We start from the raw sequence: 20,612 nt of genomic DNA, 5'->3' as shown, positions 1-20,612 counted from the left end.
ATTTATTTATTTGACAGATCACAAGTAGGCAGAGAGGCGGCAGAGAGAGGGGAGGAAGCAGGCTCCCTGCTGAGCAGAGCCAGATGTGGGGTTCAATCCCAGGACTCTGGGATCATGACCCGAGCCCAAGGCAAAGGCTTTTACCCACTGAGCCACCTAGGCGCCCCTAAGGTAGATATATTTTAAAGCTAACCACCACAAAGAGGTCACCTAACCCAGGCAGCCTCTTTATAAGCAGAGAAGTTTGCACAGTGGAGCAGTGTCTGCAGCAAGTGACTCACAAAGCAAAACCCCAGAAAGGCCGTGGAACTGCAGGTGCCAAGAGGGTAGAAGGGAGGGGAGCAGTGTGGCTGGACTGTAAATGGGCACTGCTTATAACCCTTTAAAAACAAATATTCAAGTTCTCTCTCAAGTCCAGTGCAGCTGGGCATTTAGCCATCCTTCTCCTGGCAAAAAACTACAATGCTGACGGCAGGGAGTCAGAGGGCTTCCAGACACATGAAGAAGGACACTTTTCTGTGGAATATGAAATACTGTTAGTTCCTTCTCTGCCTCTCCCAAGATGCTGACACTCCTCTTCCTAAGCCCTATTTTTTTCTGGAGAAATTGAGCAAATGGAAGACCACTGAAAAATGGTTTACAGCAACAACCCCCAGTAAGTAGGTTTGGAACTCACAAACACAGCACTTCCAAACATTTTTCTGTTTGGAATTTCAAGTAAACCAGAAAGTAGAACAAAATGGTTTTTGAAAGAATTCTATAACTAGCCTCCTCAGATAAAAGGTAATTCATTCAGGAAACATGAGGACTTTAGGACTTTTTTAAAGGGAGGTGAGAATGTAAGAAAGAATTTTTCAAAATTAAAAATGATATTCCCAGTTTTAAAATATCAATTAGGAGTAGGAAAAGGTGGGTAAAACTGTACTAGAATGTACAATAAAGACAAGTAAAAAATACAGGAAAAAAAGGACATTTCTCAAACACTAGGAAATTGACCAAAACTGAAAGATTTTAGTTTCTACAGTCAAAGGACCTACCGAATTCTCAACACAATGTTAAGAAACCCACAGAAAGGGACATGTCAGTGTGAAATTTCACAATGTTGCAAATAAAAGGTTGTAACTGCGGAAGGGAAAAAAAGTTATAAAGAAAGGATCTGGAACACATACACAACAGCATTAGGTTTCTGATCAGCAACAATGGAATCTAGGAGGAATGCCTGTAAAACACGGAGATCATTTCTAACCTAGAATTTTTAAACCCAGCCAACCGAGACAGAATATAGTTTCAAACCTGCAACTAGCCTGGAGCAGAGCAGAAAGAGGGTTCTGAGAGAGAAACTTCTGGAGGTGTCTGGAGGGGAAGAAGGGTGCCAGAGGATTAGGGAGAGAACAGTGAAGATCACTTGACACGATATACTGAGGGAAACAGTTTGTAAAAGGTTTTACAATTCTGTTGGGGGAATCTCAGAATTGGTGACAGCTACACAGAATACAAAAAAGTGAAGCAATTATCACCTCCAGGAAATTTATTTAGGAAATATAGTAACAGTTTACTTGCAAAGCCATTAATAAAAGCGTTTACACTGAACATTGTGATCTAATTAAACTGAGGCAGAGACAAAGTGAGGATAGCATACGAGTTCTAAATTCTCACCTTGCAGAATATAAAGTCTACATAGTGGCTAACCTCCGGGAATCCGGAGAACTGCATAAGCCTACTATTTAAAATATGGAGGACAGTACTTGCTGGAATACCTAAAAAAGTGAAAAGTAATGAAACTCAGGGGCATCGCCTCAAATGAAGTGTTAAAATTATCTAACTTTTAAAAATACACTCATGCTTATTAGGAAGCTGATTATCACTCACCTGGTATCTGATAAAGATGGGGACTTTAAGGACTAGGCTGGCAGTTTTCATCCAGGAACATCTATGAACAGATGAAAACTCCTTTGACCCTCCTTATCACCCAGTCAGAGCCCAGTGAACCAGTACTCAGTAATCACAAAGATCAATATATAAATTTAAACATTTTCCATGTTTTGTAACTAATAATTATTTTGCAAACTTAAGTTTGTGGTTCACTGAGGAACTAGAAAAGAGAAAGGACAGAACAAGCAGAGGCAAAGCCTTTAGGAGTGGGAAGATAAAAAATGAACCAAGATCAGAGAGGGGCTGTGAACATGAGGAGCACTGTGATGCTTAAGGAGGTTTAAACCAGCTCAATTCCACAAGCTGGAATGACTGAAGAGTTGCGAGACATTTAGGGATGGGGTCGCAATTGAATTCCCCAAGAACTGGGAGCAAAAGGAATGGCTTTTCTGGTCAATGAAAAGAAGGAACTGAAAACAAAGGTAAAAGTGTTCTAGGCAGCATCAACTGAACGACACTTTGCATTTAATGGGGGAAGAATCAGAGAACAGAATATGGACACAGATTTGCTTCTGTGAATTTTTCCTCCTTTTATTCTGTGGACTTACTCTGTGAGCCTTCAGTAGGAATTAACACTTTTCTCCTTAACATGCCTGCCTTTACTTTCCATTCTTTGACTTGTAGAATTTTGAAATTCCTCTGGTTTTTGAACATTGGACATTAGAGAGGGCCTGAACAAATCCAAAGGCAGCTAAACCTTACAGAATACTTGAGCATGAGCCCTGCAGACCTTTCATCTGCATCATCAAATTCTGTCCTCAGAAAACCCTCTGAGCCAGTAAGTAAAAGAGTTAAGACCTGACCCAAAAACCATTCCTTTCTACTACTATGTTCTCTTTCTAGGGTGCTGCTGGAGTTTCAATACACCCAGAGATTAGATACGATTTTCAAAATAAACATGCTGACATCAGAGATCAAGCTGCCACCTCCCATCCCAGTAGGTGTCTACTGCCACCTACACAAAGATACAGAGCTATCATGATGGTGGGGAGCAGAACTGGGAATCCGGACCAAAACACTTCAAGGTAAGACTCTGTTCTGCTACACTCAGCTAAATCTTAAAAAACTTTTGAGCCACATTTGAATCATGGAACTGCCTATTACATCTGTTAGTAAGAAACGATGATATTTAGCGGTGCCTGGGTGGCTCTGTCAGTTGGGTGTCTGCCTTTGGCTCAGGTCATGGTCCAGGGGTCCCAGGATCAAGCCCAGCTTCTCCCTCTGCTCTTCACCCCACTTATATTTTCTCTCTCAAATAAATAAATAAAATCTTTAAAAAAATGATATTCATAAACTCTGTTCTATGGGCCACACTAATGATTTCTCTTATCCTAAAAATGTCTTAAAAACAAACAAAATTAAGCAGCATGTCTTCCTGTATAATGAAAACAGAGGTCACATTATTTGCCTACTTATGTAAGTCTTAATTGACAGCCAAGGTTGAGATTACATGAATGAGGGAGACCCTTAAGCCATAGCATTGATGTTTAAGTATTAAGTATTTTATTTCTAGCACTTATGTTCATCCTTGAGTTTAAAACATCTAGGAGAATCTAAGGGACTCCTTTAAATACATTTACCTACTTGTGATGGAGAAACCAACAGGAACGAGTCCACCACTTTTTATTTATTTGCATCACAGATTTCCTATAGGACATTCTTCGGCTTAGCACCCTTCACAGCCACAGTGCAACCTCAGTGTCCTAGGGTTTCACTGATGTACACCTAACGGTGCCCACAAAACACCTGTACTTCCTATCATCTCACAAATCCATGAAAGCCTGCAGATTCTCCAAGCTCTGAATGCAGTGATGTTTACCAAAATCAGCATTTTGCTTTACTGACACACACAGACAACATCTGACAGCAGAGAGTGTAACAAGGTTTGACTGAACCAAAACTGCATGAAGACTAATGAGTGATTTCACCATTCTGCTTTGCAGTGTAGTTTCCAGAAGTCAACTGTGATAAAAAGCAGGAAATAACTATTTTAAAATTTCACTAACTCCTAAAAAGCTAGAAGTTGGATTTAACAGTTTATTATGATTTATAAGTGTCATTTTAAAAACATCAGTCCATTAAACCATGTAGAAATAAGTATGCAAAAAGTCTGCAAAACAAAACATACTTTAAACATGTTTGAGTAGAGGGATTATCTGAGATTCCAGATTTTTCAGTCACTCAGTTATTATGCTATGGCTGCCAAGTAATCCTTAACTTCAGTTGGGGTGAGCCTCCTGAATCCGGCTTCATTGCAGATTCCAACCTCTATGTTGTCTTCTGTCATCTGTCCTTCAAAGCTTTCCTATTGAAGAGGGAGGGCAAAAGGTCAATTTTCCAAGCACTGAATTATAAACTCATTATAAATCCCATTTTTAGAAATTATGCTAACCTTTAGGGTTAATATGGCTGTATGAATAGCATCTTCAAGTTCCAGGTCTTCATTGTATCTAAAGAATTTTTTGAAAAAAACAATGATTTATGGCACGATTTACATTATGATTTAAACCTGACAGCAGCAGCTTAAGAATTTTTAAAAATCTAAAACACTCCTAAAAATACTAAGCTACAGATTCTTTTAGTCCACTCATTGCAATAGTTGTCCCCAAATAAGAATTGTTTGGCATTCAATCCTAGTATCATGGAGCTTGAAAACCTAATAGGAGTATAAATATTTTAATATACCCAGAATATGGTGGTAATATTATAATTTTTTAAATAAAGAAGTCAGACCTTTGCTAAAATTTCCTATGTTTGTCTTCCTAAGTTTTAACTTCATGTGAAATGTTTGAAGACTATTAATATGTAAAAGGAAAATGCTTTAAGAAAGATCTTAAAATTATTTAAGTTTACCAATTAATCCCAGGTTTAAGATTTTTAGTCATCTTAACATTATGTGAAAAATGTACTGAGAAGGTCCATCTGTTGGTTCTGGTCAGTTACAAATTTCTACCATTCAAAACGCAGGACACACTTTAGGGGACTAATGCTCAAGCCGGAATACGGCTGGAAATAAGAGCAGGTTGTTGTGCTAGGTTGTTGATTTTTACATAGTACTCCACTTTTCATCAAGCACACATATCATATATTTAATCTACCATTACTACCAGGTATTTGGCTTCACAATTTCTGTAACTGTTATAATGTAAACTGTTACCACTAACTCCTTTAAACTTTCCTCCCAAATTTCTTACTCCAATTCCAAGAGTTTTTAATTTTTTTTAGAAACAAATAAAGTAGAAGGAGAAACAAGATAAAAAATAGAAACAACATTTAGGAAACAACTGCAAGAATGTAAGAAAAAAAGTTCGTAAGAAATACATAATATTACCAGTTAATATACTGAAGACTAGGAAGCCAGGGTGAAGAGAAGCTTTTGTTTATTTGTAACTAGGCTACACAAATGAGTATTTTTATAATGTTAGTGATTTAAACAGAGTGGAGAACGATGAAGTAAGCTTGCTACATCTAGCTATAGTTAGCCTACCTTTTCTCGAGGAAAGTCTTCCCATTCACATAGTTCTTTCCCATTGCTGTGGCTTTCCAGGCAAAGTAAGCTCCCTAATGAGGAAGAGGATAAACCATATTTTAAATCATTAATCTTATTATATCACCCTGCCATTTCTTTTTTAGTTGTATAAATCTGTCTCCGACTTCTAAGTTCACAGAATATTGGAATGCAATGGAATATGTCACAAAATAGTCTACTTTTACACAAGGTAAGTAACAAAGAGGCATGAAGGCACTTCTGGAGGTTATGGAGAGGGTCAGTATTTTGATTGTGGTGACAGCTTTCTCAGATATCTACACCTGTCAAAGCTCATCAAATCGTACACTTTGAACAGGTGTCATCTACGGTATACAATTTATGTGAAGAAGTTGGTTAAAAGAAACAGATTAACTTAAGGCAAATAAGCAAAAGTATTATTCAGCTTACTGGGATTGAAGAGCTCTAAAAATCTGTCATACATGTACAAAAAACGGTGAGCAAGTCTTTATTATTATTGCCAAATAAATTTAAAAGAGACAGTATCTCGTTAAAAATATTTCATAGTTTAAAAAAAATTTTCCTAGTTTTGGTATTTCATAATCTAATGTTAAATGAAAGCAGCAATATATTGTATATAATATGGCCTCATCTGTTGGGGAAAAAAAAAACCATGCACACACACAAGAAAAATACTGAAAGAAACATACCAAACATACTTTAAAAGAAACAACTGCTTTTTAGATAAAACAGGGAAGAAAAGAGCAAAAAATGAAACCTGGATCCAAGCGATGGTGGCTTCTGCTACCCCAATGGAAGGAGCAGGGCTTGTCATTTAGCCTCAGCAGCTCAGAGATGGGGTAACAGACACTGTGACATCTCAAAATACTTAAGTTTCCTCAATTAAATACCAACCAACCAAAATAGTTTTCTTTTGCTTCTTCAGATTACAAGGTTAGAGTGTAAGACTGACACGGAGTGAACCTGCAATTATTTAATGAGCCACACACTTGGAAAGATCCGTTCCTCATCATGAATCTTTTTTCTTCCGGTTTTCCTCACAGCAAATGAGATGGCTGTGGAGTAGCAGTAGCATCTACAAACCCCTCCTAACTCACATACCAGTCTTCTGCTTTCCAGGAGACAAACTCACCCACTTTACAGAACAATGGCTTCAAGAGTTACATCTGTGTTTGTGCAGGAAAAGTCACATTCAAGTCAGCCCCAGGATTAAGCAGATGGCAAGGAGTACAGCACTGACCTCTAGACACGAACCTTTCATCATATTTGTCAAAGCAGCAAAATTCCACTGACTTGAAGAGATCTGGTAACTACTATTTCAATCAATCTTTTCAAGTATGTGGAGTTCATGAGTAAGAGAAGGCAGGAAAACAGAGGGCAGACCCTCTTCATCAGAAGACTGCATCACCAACATTTTAAATGTGCAAATACATATACACTACTCCACGTGTTCTAAAGCCCCAGTGCGAAAGAAAAAAGGATATCCTGCTAAATTTTAAACTTTTTGTGGTTATTGTTTTTATTAGATGTTCAAGGAGTACTTTAACAAATCCCTCCAATATGTATCATACTTACAGACGGATCGGACTGAAATAAATATGGTCGCCCCTCATTCCAACCACAAATTAGTAGGGAAACTCCAAATGGACGAACGCCACTGAAGAAAAGAAAAACGAAATTACTTGGCATCTTCATGGTGTTAAAGTCGACCTAAAGTAAGGATTTATTAATACTCTTAAGTATTAATAAAGCATATCATGGGGTAAAATGAATTAGACTTTTAAGTTCCTTAAAAAGTACTTCATACCCTTCTGAACAAATCAATTCAAAACAAATTCTCTTTATGGTACTAAGGAACACTAACCACATCATTTAGGTAAATAGAGAAACAAATATTGGGGGTAACTGTGGAGTAACATTTTGGATCTTAACAAAATGAGAACTTTCAAAAAACGCAGCTTTTCCACTAGCTTTACATTTTCAGCAACTACCTTTATATTACCTCATCCCCATGCACACCCAGACTCCAGAGAATTAAAATAATATGGATGTGCTTACAATCGTTTGTGGCTGCAAAGATAAATTTGGAAGCAGCAATAATTGGCTGCCCATAAAGAAGCATTTTAATCACTGGCAAAAGACATTATCTAGAATTTGCTTTCTACAATTATATCAACACAAAGAAACCACTCTATTGTTTTCCTTAATATTCTAGATCACCCAATTAAAAATTCAAAATATCCATCATAGTGATTCTCTATTAAATAAATACAAGAATAGTAAATCCTCTTCTTAAATACATGCACTCCTCTAAAATGGTTTCTTTTTTTCTAATTCATGACACATTTCAAAGTATAAAATCAACTCACCCTGACTGAGTGTATTCTTGCATCACTGAAGCGACTCTCTGCACCAGCTGAGCTGTGGGGATGGGTTCTTGGTAAACGAGATAGTATTGCTGAGCTAGTTTCCGGGCTCTGTGCACCAGCACTCTAACAAACAAGGAAGAAGGAAGATTTAGTTAACACTCGGCTATTTAATGACTCTTCTCCTACAGGCATATACCTACAGTGCAAGTCTAACATGTAGCTGTGTAACAGTAACAAGCAGCTCCAAGTTAGTCTTGCTTTGACATCTGATCCCAGTTAATTTGTGAGAAGAAACCAGAGCAACACACAGAGGAGCTGAGCCACAGGAAATGGAACAAGGATAAGACAAAGGGAAGAAAATTAGGGACAAGGGGTACCAGTCAGGTCAGCACTAACAGATTAAGTAACACAGTCCCTGCAGGCAAGCTAAAGTCAGCTGCCAACGATGCTAAACAAAGTAAAAAAATAAAGGGTTGGGAGGTTAAAGGAAAAACATCCCGTGATTTTTCTCAAGGTAGAAATTACAAACAGTTCGTAAAATGGTGAAATAAACAACTGCGTAAAAGTACCTGTAATCTGGGCCCATGCCACTATACACCAGGCCTATATGCTTGGTAATTGGTTCCACTTTGTGTACACTTCGCTCATCATACAGAATGGATTTCTGTTTCTTCTCAGTTGCTAATACCACACCATTTGCAGCTTTAAAAAAAAAAAAAAAAAGGCGTTAAAGGTTTAATCACTTAAAGACTCTGCTTCAGTAGTTTTCTAATTATGGATGCAATTCACCCAAACTCCTTTATTTCTTTTTATTTGTAAAACCTCTTCTATATTAAAATTACCTAAGAAATAATAAATCCAATTTTCCCTCACTGGTCATCTATACTGTATAAGGAATTCCTAAAGCTAAAGTATTCCAGGACACCTAAGGATCCACACATTTTAAAATAACGGACTTCTGCCTACTTGCTACTGTTCTTAGAATTTGAAATTTAATCAATGATACAGGTTTTAAAAGAAAAAAAGGATATCTTTAGATTAAGTTTTATCATTAACGTTTTCTAAATAACCGAAAGGATAAAAACTGTATGTAATTAGTGGAAAAGCAAGAGAATATTCAGTTTTCTCAATGGGAAAGACCATTTGTGGGTTATTACAACTGAGAGATAAAGGAGCTACATTTATTTTGAAAAAAAAATATTTTAATCATCTTCTTAGACTTACTGGCTTAGTTTTTTTAAACTTCAAAATACTGTAAATCAACAGAAAGAACTTAAAAATTATGCTTCCCTAGCTATTTATTTGTATTATTACTAATTAATTCCAAAAAAACTTTAGAATAACTATTAAAAGGCATCTGAAAAGAATGAAACATTTAATTACCTTTAATTCCTACTGAAGGGGCTCCTCCAGCTACAGCAGCCAAGGCATATTCAATCTGGACAAGTTTACCAGATGGGCTTAAAAAGAAACAAAGATATTTGCTAAATTCACATATCCTCAAATATGTATAATATAAACATCTCTGAGAGAGGGCAGATATGTAAGACAAATCCATTAACCAAATACCTAAGAACAGCTGAGTTTTCACATTATAAAGCTGTACAGAAACTGAGTTTACCAGGCAACTTGAACTTATTCATAGTTAAGCACTTATTTTTCCTCCCCATCCCCCGCAGTCCGCCTCTCAAAGCAGCAGCCATCATTACTGTTGCCTTTTACCACTTCCCAACCTTGTGACTTCAAATTACTTCAAATTACTTCAAATTACTTAACCCCACTGTGTCTCAGTTTTCACATCCATAAAGTGAGGATAATAGGACAATTTCAAAAGATTGTTGTGAAGATTAAATGAAGTGATGCCTTTTGTTCCTGGCACAAAATTAGCAATAAGTAAATACCAAATAGTAATGTAATTAGAACATCTGTGTGTTTGTTAAATACCATACAACAGCATATATTTTGTATGGGTAGAGTTACACATTTTATAAGGTAGGCATGGCCTAAGATGTAAGACCTAGTTATCACCCATGACAAAATATTTTCTATATAAGGCTATTTCACAAAGCTATGAGCTGATGATATGTAACAAATCTGAGTCCATGGGTTTCACAGCCAAATACTAGCCCTGAACTGGCTTTTAATATACTTTGTTTCAATCCCGCTGATGAGTTAAAACATCACAAATTCCCAGACTAACCTAATTTTACAGATAAAGAAAAAGGTTTTGAGTGAAAGTAATTTGTCTAGAATGGCACAGCTTGGTCCATATCTCCGGTCTACTAATGAAAATAAAACCTTGAGTTTCAGAAGGTCTTTTATTTCATCTTCATAAAATTATGGATACTCTATCACTCAATTCTCAACTTTGTTCCAGACACAGACTACTCTTAGAACTCAAAAACCCCTTTGACAAGCTAACATCTCTGCCTGGAATGCATTTCACCTTCCTCTGGTGAACTCTCTCCTGGTCACCCTTCAATCTTCAGTAGAAATGCCATGTTCTTAGAGAAGCTATCCTGACCATTCAGACTAGGTTGAGTCACATGCACATATGCCTATGATGTCCCATACTTCCCCTCTGTCTAGGAGTGATCATGCTTAAATTATTCTTACAATGTTTGTCTTCCTCAACAAAGTGTGAAGAAACTGAGTTCAGTCAGTATGCTAACATATAACCTAGTACCAGGAGTCACAATCATTTGGCTGGCAGAGACACAACTAAACCTATGTACGGAATAAGCCTAGGTGTGGCAGTTTAAAAACTCTTAAATGACAAAACTAGCTAACCTGAGTGAAATAACATCAATAGGTATTCAAATTTTTAAAATTAGGCTGTACATGTTTTATTTTATTAATCACTATTTCAATAAACACATCATGACTCACTGGATCCACCCAGTTTTCAATGGTCCAAGATCTAGCTCAAATACTCCCGGAGAACATTTTAAAGCCTCACGTAAACTTAAATAAACCTTCTCTCTGTTCCCACAGTCACCTGCATACACATCTAACATTGCATCTTCCTATATGAAAGCTTACCAGTCTATGAGCTCACTGAGCCATCAACCATCTTTTTAGTCAGTCATGCCACTGGCCCATTCCAAACTACCGGCATCTTTACCTGGGATAACTGACTTCTACCTAGTTTTTCCTCTTTTCTACCCTTACTTCAATCTCCCAAGCCAGGGATACCATTGTACATTACCTCTCACTTCATTTCTGCAACTTCCTGGTTCATTTAAAATACAAACTTCTTATTCTGGCCTACAGTGGCCCTACACACGCTAACTCATTGCCCACCATACTCTAGCACACTGGCCTTAGTTTCAATTCCTGTAGTTCAAGTTTTTCCCCAACTTCAGGACTTTCACATATCCTCTTTCCTCTGTCCATGGGTCTCTCTACCCCTACATCTTCAAACAGTTGGCTTTTCTCACCTATGGTCTAACAATTCACCCCCACACGCAGTGCCTTGTCCCGACTATCCAATCTACAGTTATGTTTCTTTTTTTACTCTCTTTTAATAAAAATTTCTGAGTAAAGAGAAAAACTTTATTCAAAATGCATTAGCAGACACTAATTAGTAGACACACTGTTTACTCATTGTCAATATTCTCAACTGAATGTAATCCACAAGAACACCTTTTCATCCTATATTATAGCCTCATAACTTCCACCATTAATAGTTTAATTCTGAGTAAAACAGCCTAGAAACAAAAATTCCAATCTAAGAGTTGAACTATTACGTTAAAAAACAAGTTTATTTTAATAAATTATTACAGATGGATCCAGCCCCTGATGATGTTTCAGCTCCACTTATTCTAAAGAAAAGATTATACTTTTTTAAAGAACCAAGTTTGCTTTGTTCACAAATATGAACAGTGATTATTTAGCAAGTACTGTTCTCTATCATTGTATATGGTTACAAAGGCTTAAAAAAATCATTTATTATTGAAAACTACCAAGGATATGGAAAGTATTTTAGTATTTTAAAAAGACACCATACAGTAATAGAAACTGTATTAATTTTGTCATTGGAAAGAACCCAGTTTTAACGTGAACTCAGCTACTCATCTATAACCTCAGACAAGTTTTGATTTGCTCGACCTGTGGTTAGTTCATCAGTAAGATGTTGAAATAACATTTATCACACATGGTAGTAGAAAGAAGTGGAGTAGGTTAAATTGCACCTACACAGAAAGTACTCAACAAGTTGGATCCCGCTTGCCTTCGCTAGCTGTCAGATAGAACATTTCAACTAAATGGCACATTACTGATCCCTAAGAAAATGGTCAAACTAAGTCATTCCCGGGTCGATTTATTAAACCCTTGGCTGATGGTTTTCTTATATCTGGAACAATAGTTTATCTCAACTATATTTTTGAAAAATATATTATTATTAATCCTTTGTCCTAAATAGAAAAGCCTACAATTTTTTGTAAAGTATACATATCCTCCCCCCACCCCCAAAATCGCCAAAACGGAAATGCAGCCTACTAGCCTGGGGCCCACGAACATTGGGGGGCAGAAAGATTCGCACTTTCATTTTTAGTCCTTAAACTTCTAACCGGGGCGGGAAAGAAACCGAAAGCGGGAAGAGATTTCGAAGTAACAAACGGAGACTAATACTCAGACCAAACTGTAACGATGAGGTTTTCCGAAAAGAAAAAGGACCCCAAAGACTCGACAAGATTCCAAGGTCCAGAAGCTCCCCAATCAGGCCTACTTGGGTCAGGAAGGAAATCCTGAGTTCCGAACGGGACACCGGGAGGCAGCTAATCCAAAACTGCCTTATTCGCCAGTCTTAAAAGTGAAAGTAAATCCCTGGTTGAGGACCTCAGCCGCCCGCAGCCCCAAGGTCGCCCTCGATCCCCAAACCCGCGTTCCCGCGGCTTCCCGGCACCGCTGCTCCCAGGCCGCGGGCGGGCCAAGAAAATGACTTTGCAAAGTCGCATTTCCATCCCTATTTGCCACTGGGCCCCCCGGAAGCATCAACCCAGAGACTAGGACGTAAAAATCCGGACAGCGGGAACTCCTACAACCCCCGCTCCGCGGAGGACTTTGCGAGCCCCTTTCATACCTGAACGTAGTCAGCGAAAAGCTGTAACCGCGCTCCGCCATCTTTACCTGGAGTGCCAAAGCACATCCGCACACATGCGCACTGGAACCAGTTTCTTTTCATTTCCCCTCCCCGCGCCTTCCTTTCTCTCTCTCTGATTGGAGGAGAGTCAGAGCTGCTCCAGGGACGTGCTGGGCGATGTAGTTCTAGCAGCCAGGTTTGCCGGACTCTCCGTCTGTACGCATGCTCGAGGCGGCGCGGAACGCAGCAGCCAGGTGGGAGTGGTCTTCGGGCGGCGAGGAAGATGGCGTCGACCATGCTGGTCCTCGTCTTTCCGCGGTGGCCGGCCGCCCGGGGACTCCTCCGGAGCTGTTGGGACCTACTACAGCGGAAACTTCAGCAGACCGGGCCAGGTTTACCCAGTCCTCCGTGGGGTACGTAAGGAAGGCCGCCGTGGAGGAGAGATCGGATGAGGGGACCCCAGGCAGCTTTGTGGGCACAGCTTGTATTTCGCTCTCCTCCTGTGTTTTGATCCGTCGCGGCCAGTAGGAGACGTTGTCCGGGATAATTCCTTACTTGGAAAGTAGAAGTTGGTTTTGCCTCCTCCAACCCCGAAAAACAGAAAAAATCGTCTGATTGTCCCATTCATACACAGAATGTAATCGAAGTTTGTTCGCTTAGATCGGGGTCGCCGCTATCTAGATCCTGTTTCCATCTCAGTACTCCAACCCCCTAAAGCAGTTTGTCCTCCTTTGGGGTGTCTGAGCTCTGCAGCTGAATCCTCCTGGTCTCTGTGTTTTCCTCGGCAACGAATTTTAGTTAGAAGTATCTTGGAGGTTAAAATTCTCATTACTTTCTCATTTACATTCTACGCTTATTTCTAAGGTGTCCCGAACGTATTGTCTAGGGAGTCTGAACGGAGAGCCCACCCTAAGCCAAAGCCTACCGGTGCTTCCTGGGAAATCTCCACACCATCCCGTTAGGTATCACCCCTTTTTAGCGGAAGAAGCAGACTCCTGAAAGTCCCAAGGTCACACGGGCGGGCCGAGCCTGTGCTGCTAACCACTGAGCTCTGGCTCGCAATTCTTTCAGATCTGTTAGAAAGGAATACCAGTTGCTAAATGCTAGCTTTGTATATTTTTAAGAGTTCCTGAAACCAAAAGACATCTTCCAGGTCTGAGGAATAGCAGGGAAAGGATAAAGGAATCTCTTTGATTTTATAAGCAACGTAGAAAAACAACTGAAACGTTGATAGTAGTATAAGTAAATATCATGCAGAATGGTGAGCTAGTTCTTTTCTTTAGAGAACAAACAGTAATCACATACTATGAAGAACTAAGTGACTTAAAGGGCCTACCAAATTATATGGCAAAGGAAGTAACTCAGTTGGAATATAATAAAAAGGGGCCATGATGCAGTTATTTGAATGCAAGTTAGAAATCTATTTGGGGAGCCTCAGGCTTAGATTTACTTGTAAAATAGGAACTGCTTACCAAGTAGAATGTGGACATTTTGAGTGATTCATTCATGTTTACTACTAAACACCTGAGTTCACATATTTCAGAAAGTGAAAAATTCTTGGTAAAATTTTACTGATTCATTTCAGCAGATGCCTCTAAGAAAAAATTATATTCACGTTGTTTAAAATTGCATTGTTTGAATTTTAGTGTATTTCAATAGCTAAGGCTTCTGTTTAATGTCTGTTGATTTGTAGTGTTCTAAATTTTATGTATGTCTCTTGCCATATCACTTGTTAAGAGAATGATATGTAGAGAGTCATTTAGAAACTAGAAATCTATTCTTTGTTTCCACGTTTTGTTTTTGTAGGGCCAGCATTAGCAATCCAAGGTCCAGCTGTATTTACAGAACCAGCAAATGACACCAACGGAAGTAAGGAGATTCCCAGCCTTTCAGATAGTATCTTTTGGATGGCAGCTCCGAAGAATAGACGCAGCATTGAAGTTAACCGCTGTAGGAGAAGAAACCCTCAGAAGCTTATTAAAGTTAAGGTAATATGTTGATTTTTGTGGGTGTGCTTTCTCTCCCATTCACCACTGCATCTCCTCTTAGTACTTATATGGCCTATGAGTAAATCATTCTTAGAGCTTATACATGTACTTTCCTCTGGCCTAAATAAAATACAACTTTCTCATTGTGTATGTCTATATGTCTACTGTCCTGTAGCCTAAATGTTAGGACCATAGTCAAGGAGAGAGTTTGGAGTCTGGATGAAGGACTGGGTTATGAAAAACCTATGTGACTTTTGTTAGGAGCTGGTGATTTGGAGTCATATGTTGGTAAACATCTTAATCATAGCAGAGTCTAAAATTAAATTCAGAAGCAGTAGGTATATTGGATCTCAAGTTTTACTAACCCTTACATGTTTATTCTGTCCTTCACTGTGACAAATAAAATACTGTGAAAGATAATCCTTAGGTTGGTCATAAAAATTGATTTTATCTATCCATAAAATGGATTTTATCTATTTAGTGCCCTTGAAGTGTCTAAGTGCTTTATGTGAATTATCTTACCAAATCCTCACAATAGCCCTACAAAGTATATATATAGCTTTGCTTATTTTTAGGATTGAAGAAACTGAGGCAAAAAGAATTTGCCTTTAGTCACAAACAACTATTAAGTAGTAGTGCCAGGATGTAAGCCTAGGCAGTCTGAATCTTTTTTCTTTTCTTTTCTTTTCTTTTTTTTTTAAGATTTTCTTTATTTGACAGAGAGAGGGAGAGATCACAAGTAGGCAGAGAGACAGGCAGAGAGAGGGGGGAAGCAGGCTCCTTGCTGAGCCCAAAGTCTGATGCGGGGCTCAAACCCGGGACTCTGAGATCATGACCTGAGCCGAAGGCAGAGTCTTACCCACTGAGCCACTCAGGTGCCCCAAATTCTGATTCTTTTGAACTCACATTCTTCTCTTGAATCTTTCTGGTGTGTTCCTGTCCTCAGACAATTCCAGGTGGCCATACCCATTCCCCCTTCTCCCTGCCCCTGTGGATATACTCTTCATTGATCTAGTAAACAAGAATTACATTGTAACCTTTGATTTGTTAACTCATGCTTTTAACAGTCATGATCTGAGTTACTGTTTGCTCCATGACCTTCCACAGCAGGAGCACAGGGCAGATGAAACTCAAGAACAGAGTTGACTTTCATAAACTTCCAACATTCACTATTAAACCATGCCCTTAGAACTTAAGCCAAAAAGTATTACTGAGTCACGTTTGGAACTGGACTTAAAGTCTGGGGCTGAAAAGTATGTCATTAAAGCAATAATACATACAGTTTGATTGAGAGAATTTATAATTTTGGAATGAGATTAAGCTGTTCCATGAATTCCCTCATTGCATTTATTCTGAGGGAAAAGACTAGCCCCCTGTGGACTCGTTTTTTTCACTGAATTGCTTCTGGCTACACATAGTATATTATGCCGGTACTTTGATCAGGAAGAGAGCTCCGACTGGGTATTGCTCCCATACCTCCAATTAGACATGCAATCCAGCGTCCAGTGTAGCAAGGCAAAAGAGAAGTTGGTGAGGCAGGTCATTTGCAAGATTCTTTACTCCTTTCAGAAGGTGAAACTCTTCTTTGTCATTGCCTCACAAACCTTTCTATGTTAATTTTATGAAGTGCTTGGAATTGCTTTGATGCTCCTGTTTACAATTTTTCTTTTCTACTGCAAATCTACCTTTAGAGCACATTGAAAACATTTCTTCAGAGCTTATAATTGTCTTATTGAAGTGAGTGTAAAAACTCATTATCAAATTGTAGCATAAGAAGGGAGTTTTACATTAAGGAATAATCAGTGTTATTCATAAAAGGAAAAATTACACTATATACCAACTGTTACACCATGTACTGTAGTACACCAGAGGCTTCATACAGAAATTTAAGTTACACTGATACATTAGGGGAAGCCAACTGTAATGTTTGTCATCTTGTTTTCCCCAGGGGGGCAAAAAATGAGTTCCCTTTCCTATGGTCTCTTATTACAATGGTGCCTGTCGGGGGTCCCCCATTGTGTTGAAGGACTCCTTATTAGATGTTCAGTATTTGAAGGTGGGGGGAATAGAGTATCATTTTACATAATATGGCTGCTGTGTTTAAGTGAAAATGTACCAGTTTCATAGTTGGTAGACCTGAGTTCTAGTCCCACTTTCTCTATTAATTTAAACTTGTTTATCCTCAATTCCCCTATTAAAGTGGCATTGAGGGGCACCTGGGTGGCTCAGTTGCATGTCCAGTTCTTCTCATCTCAGGTCTTGGTCTCGGGGCCATGAGTTCAAGCCGCATGTTGGGCTCTGCAATGTGCATGGAGCCTACTTAAAAAAAAAAAAATTAAAGTGAGGTTGAACTGGTCTATGACTTTATGTGACATGAACAGTCCAATAGAGTTCAAGTGTAAGCATCATTCCTGTCTGATTGCATGTGCAGTATTAGGCCTCTTCTCAAAATACGTTTCTGTTGTTGTTTTTTTTTTAAGAACAATATTGATGTTTGTCCTGAATGTGGTCACCTGAAACTGAAACACGTCCTTTGTGGCTATTGCTATGAGAAGGTGTGCAAGGAGACTGCAGAAATCAGAAGACAGATGGGGAAACAAGAAGGGGGCCCTTTTAAGGCTCCTTCTGTGGAGACTGTGGTGCTGTACGCAGGAGAGGTACCCTCTGAACAAGATATTGGTAAGAGAATCATTGAACGAGACAGGAAGCGACCGTCCTGGTTCACCCAGAATTAAGACCAAAGGTGTTGGAAGAGGATAACTTCATATAAAACATTTGTCCTGAAAGAGAGGAAAATTCTTTGTTTTCACGTTAGTTTGCACTTGTTTTTAAATTACCAGTCTAGTTTAAAACGTTCTCTCAAAGCAGTTAGTTTTGTGTGGGCAATTTGAAGAAAATACCAGGAGTAAACTCTGAAAATATTTGTTTATACAGAGGCACAATGGACTAACATGTCTGTTTTTGTTATACTGTAAGGTTTTAACTAAACGTAAAATTTCCAGTACAGAAAAATAAAAACAAATGATTTGAAATTCCTTGCAAGAATTATGTGTTTTGTTTCTGATTTTGTTTGTTTGCCAGTGGTTTTTCTTACACAAAAACACACAGATACTTTCATTTAAGTAACACCTGGAAATAGGTTACTTGAATTTTGGGTATTGTTTTTCTAAGATGGCAGTAAGAGGAGGTTTGTTCTGTTCAGTTTTGTTTTGTTTTAGCAAATTAAAATTGCCTTTGGTGAAATCCATTTTATATGGGATGTGTGATGTTAATTTACTTAGAAATAGCTCTTCACATTTTACACTAAATCAAAATGACTTTGAGAATTCCTTAGATGGCTCATGGGATTTGTATTTTATAGTTTGGGGAGAGATTTTTAGAAGGAGATGTGAGTAAATTCACTGGTATACAGAACATGTACATACCTTTTACTTTATTTTTCATTCTGTCATCTTATCTCTATAGCAATGGCCTTTTTAACTTAATATAATTCATTTCAAATTTCCCTTTCCCTGCCCCCTTCATGTATCTGTCCTGAACCGAAGTTTGCTATTTTATGTGTTTCCTGCCACATTTAAAAAAAAATTAAAAAGTGAGATAAGTTATTAAAACACACTGTGAGGGGCACCTAGGTGGCGCAGTCGGTCAAGCATCCGAGTCTTGGTTTAGGCGCAGGTCAGGATCTCAGGGTCCTGAGATGGAGCCCCGCATCAGGCTCCCTGCTCAGTGGGGCATCTACTGAAGATTCTCTCCCTGTGCCCCTCCCCCCCACTTGTGCATGCCCACTGTTTCTCTAAAACAAATAAATCTTTAAAAAAAAAAACCACACACACTCTGAGATGAGTAAGGGAATTACAGTTAAATGGAAAATCAGTAGTAGGTAAAATAATATAAAACCTAGAGATAGATTTAAGTAAAATGCATGCCACATTAGCCTGAATACTTTTTGGAAACAGGCAGTGACTTCAACTCAAGTGTACTTTCCTTTGAAAGAACCTATAGAATAAATCTTCGCAAGGTAAGACCCATGTTCCAGAAATACACGACTATCCTGGTACTAAAACCTGAGGGCCATTTCTCCCATGGGACTTCATAGTGATGATTCTGTGATGGAGTAACCCATGTTAGTATTCCTAGAAGTAAAATGAATCAGTTCCATCGGTATAGTATAGACCAGTACTGTACTGAAGAACAATGTCATAAAAAATCCTTAAACTTCCAAAGTGTTGGAGTCCTGATAGATAATTCTTCAAGGTTTGGCTCTATCTAAGCCTGAAATTGAGATTCTAGAGGAACCGATTATCTGGGTATTCACACTAAGGTGGATTACCTGTAGGTGATGATTTCTTAAACTCTGAATAAGCTTTAGAAGTGCTATGCATCAGACTTTTTATACTTCAGGTAGGAACTGTGAATCATGAAATCTGAGGCCAAGTCCGCACACCCCCGGGTCTTGCACTGCCTACTGAGCGTAGGTGTATCGTGCGCCCCAGCTGACACCGTGTCCTTTGACTCAGCAGCGCGCTCTTCATGCAGGGAGAACCGGGGAGCATATGTGGCCAGGGTCACTTCTCGCCTGGACTGCTAAATGTCATATAAAATAGATCCCCAAAGTAGGTGGCAAAACCAAATACCTAGTTTCTGTTAGGAAACAGCATCCTAAAAGAGTGTTACTTTTTTTTTTTTTTTGAAAAGGTTGTCCCCTCAAAGTCCTCTTTGAAATACGTTTTATTAGTTCATACCACCAGTTTTTTATTGTCGGGGGGAAAAAAAGCATTATGAGTTGGAATTAAATCACTCATGTAACTGATTGGTTAATTTTTCTGAATATTGGAAATGATCTCCCTCCCTGCTTGTCTCCTGCCCTCAAGACATGAAGACATTTTACCAAGTACTTTCAGAGAGTAAGTCTCCAGGAGGGTTCACATTATATTGTGGTTGGGAGAGGCTGGTGATGAGGCGTGTGTCCCCTCTGAGCATACTAGCACTCCCCTCCAGCTTCCTGCCTCCTCTTTAACTGCGTCCTAGCAGATCATCAGATTATGAAAATCTGGTGTCTGACTTCATTCCGTCTCCCTGCCAGTGTCCTCATTCTAACCCCGTCATGTCTCTCCTGTGTTGTTGTTACTCTGCACTTTCCAATTACTAGTTTCTAGTCTTCTCATATTTCTAATTAATTTTCTTTAATAGCTTTTAAATTACAAAAGGGACACGTGATTGTAGTTAATGAAACAATGCAAAGTATATAAGCAAAAATTAGGAATCCGTTCTCTGCCACTACACCTGATATCACACTACGGGGTATACATGGCCTCTAGAGGGGACGGCCCCAAGGTAGTGTAAAGCACATTGTGATTGTATCACTCCCCTGGTCAAAACCAGAGTCTTCATTAAACCCTCACACTTTGCCTTCATAGTGTGTCCAAGTCTTTGTGCCTGCTCCCTCCCCGTCCCTTGCTCAGATTGTTGGAATCAACCACCCAGAGCTGTTTGTTGACACCCCACCTCGGCAGGCTTCACTGGCTTCACTGTCTCTCTTCCACCTCAGTGTCCTGCGGACTCGCTTACTGTTCCTCCTCTTCTCCCTAGCCTTCAGAGTGCCCAAGGCTCCATCCTTGGGGAATGCATCCTGTCATGGCCTTAAATAACACGGTATGTTGACTCCTTCCAATTTGGTGTTTCCGGCAGGGGCCTCTCCCCCGATCTCCAGACTCATGTTCCATTGCCACATG

The 20,612-nt window shown here is 39.0% G+C and overlaps 2 protein-coding genes across 2 annotated transcripts; one reads left to right on the top strand and one right to left on the bottom strand.

The window, feature by feature from the left end:
* Positions 1 to 3,958: 3,958 nt before the first annotated feature.
* PSMA2 (proteasome 20S subunit alpha 2) lies at positions 3,959 to 13,112 on the bottom strand. The gene is made up of 8 exons (XM_082691749.1): positions 12,893 to 13,112; positions 9,193 to 9,269; positions 8,379 to 8,511; positions 7,810 to 7,932; positions 7,016 to 7,097; positions 5,420 to 5,493; positions 4,325 to 4,382; positions 3,959 to 4,237 (listed from the first exon to the last, which is right to left on the bottom strand). The coding sequence occupies exons 1-8, from the start codon at positions 12,931 to 12,933 to the stop codon at positions 4,121 to 4,123; spliced, it is 705 nt and encodes a 234-aa protein (XP_082547875.1). The 5' UTR covers positions 12,934 to 13,112; the 3' UTR covers positions 3,959 to 4,120.
* Positions 13,113 to 13,160: 48 nt separating this feature from the next.
* MRPL32 (mitochondrial ribosomal protein L32) lies at positions 13,161 to 17,912 on the top strand. Its single transcript, XM_082691750.1, has 3 exons — positions 13,161 to 13,305; positions 14,699 to 14,880; positions 17,361 to 17,912. Exons 1-3 carry the CDS (start codon positions 13,176 to 13,178, stop codon positions 17,613 to 17,615), a joined length of 567 nt encoding a protein of 188 aa, XP_082547876.1. The 5' UTR covers positions 13,161 to 13,175; the 3' UTR covers positions 17,616 to 17,912.
* The last annotated feature ends 2,700 nt before the right edge of the window (positions 17,913 to 20,612 follow it).

Source organism: Mustela nivalis (genome assembly GCF_964662115.1).
Source record: "Mustela nivalis genome assembly, chromosome: 12".
Classification (NCBI taxonomy): Eukaryota; Metazoa; Chordata; class Mammalia; order Carnivora; family Mustelidae; genus Mustela; species Mustela nivalis.
The sequence above is the reverse complement of the archived record's forward strand: the minus strand, read 5'-3'. Positions and strand labels throughout refer to the sequence as shown.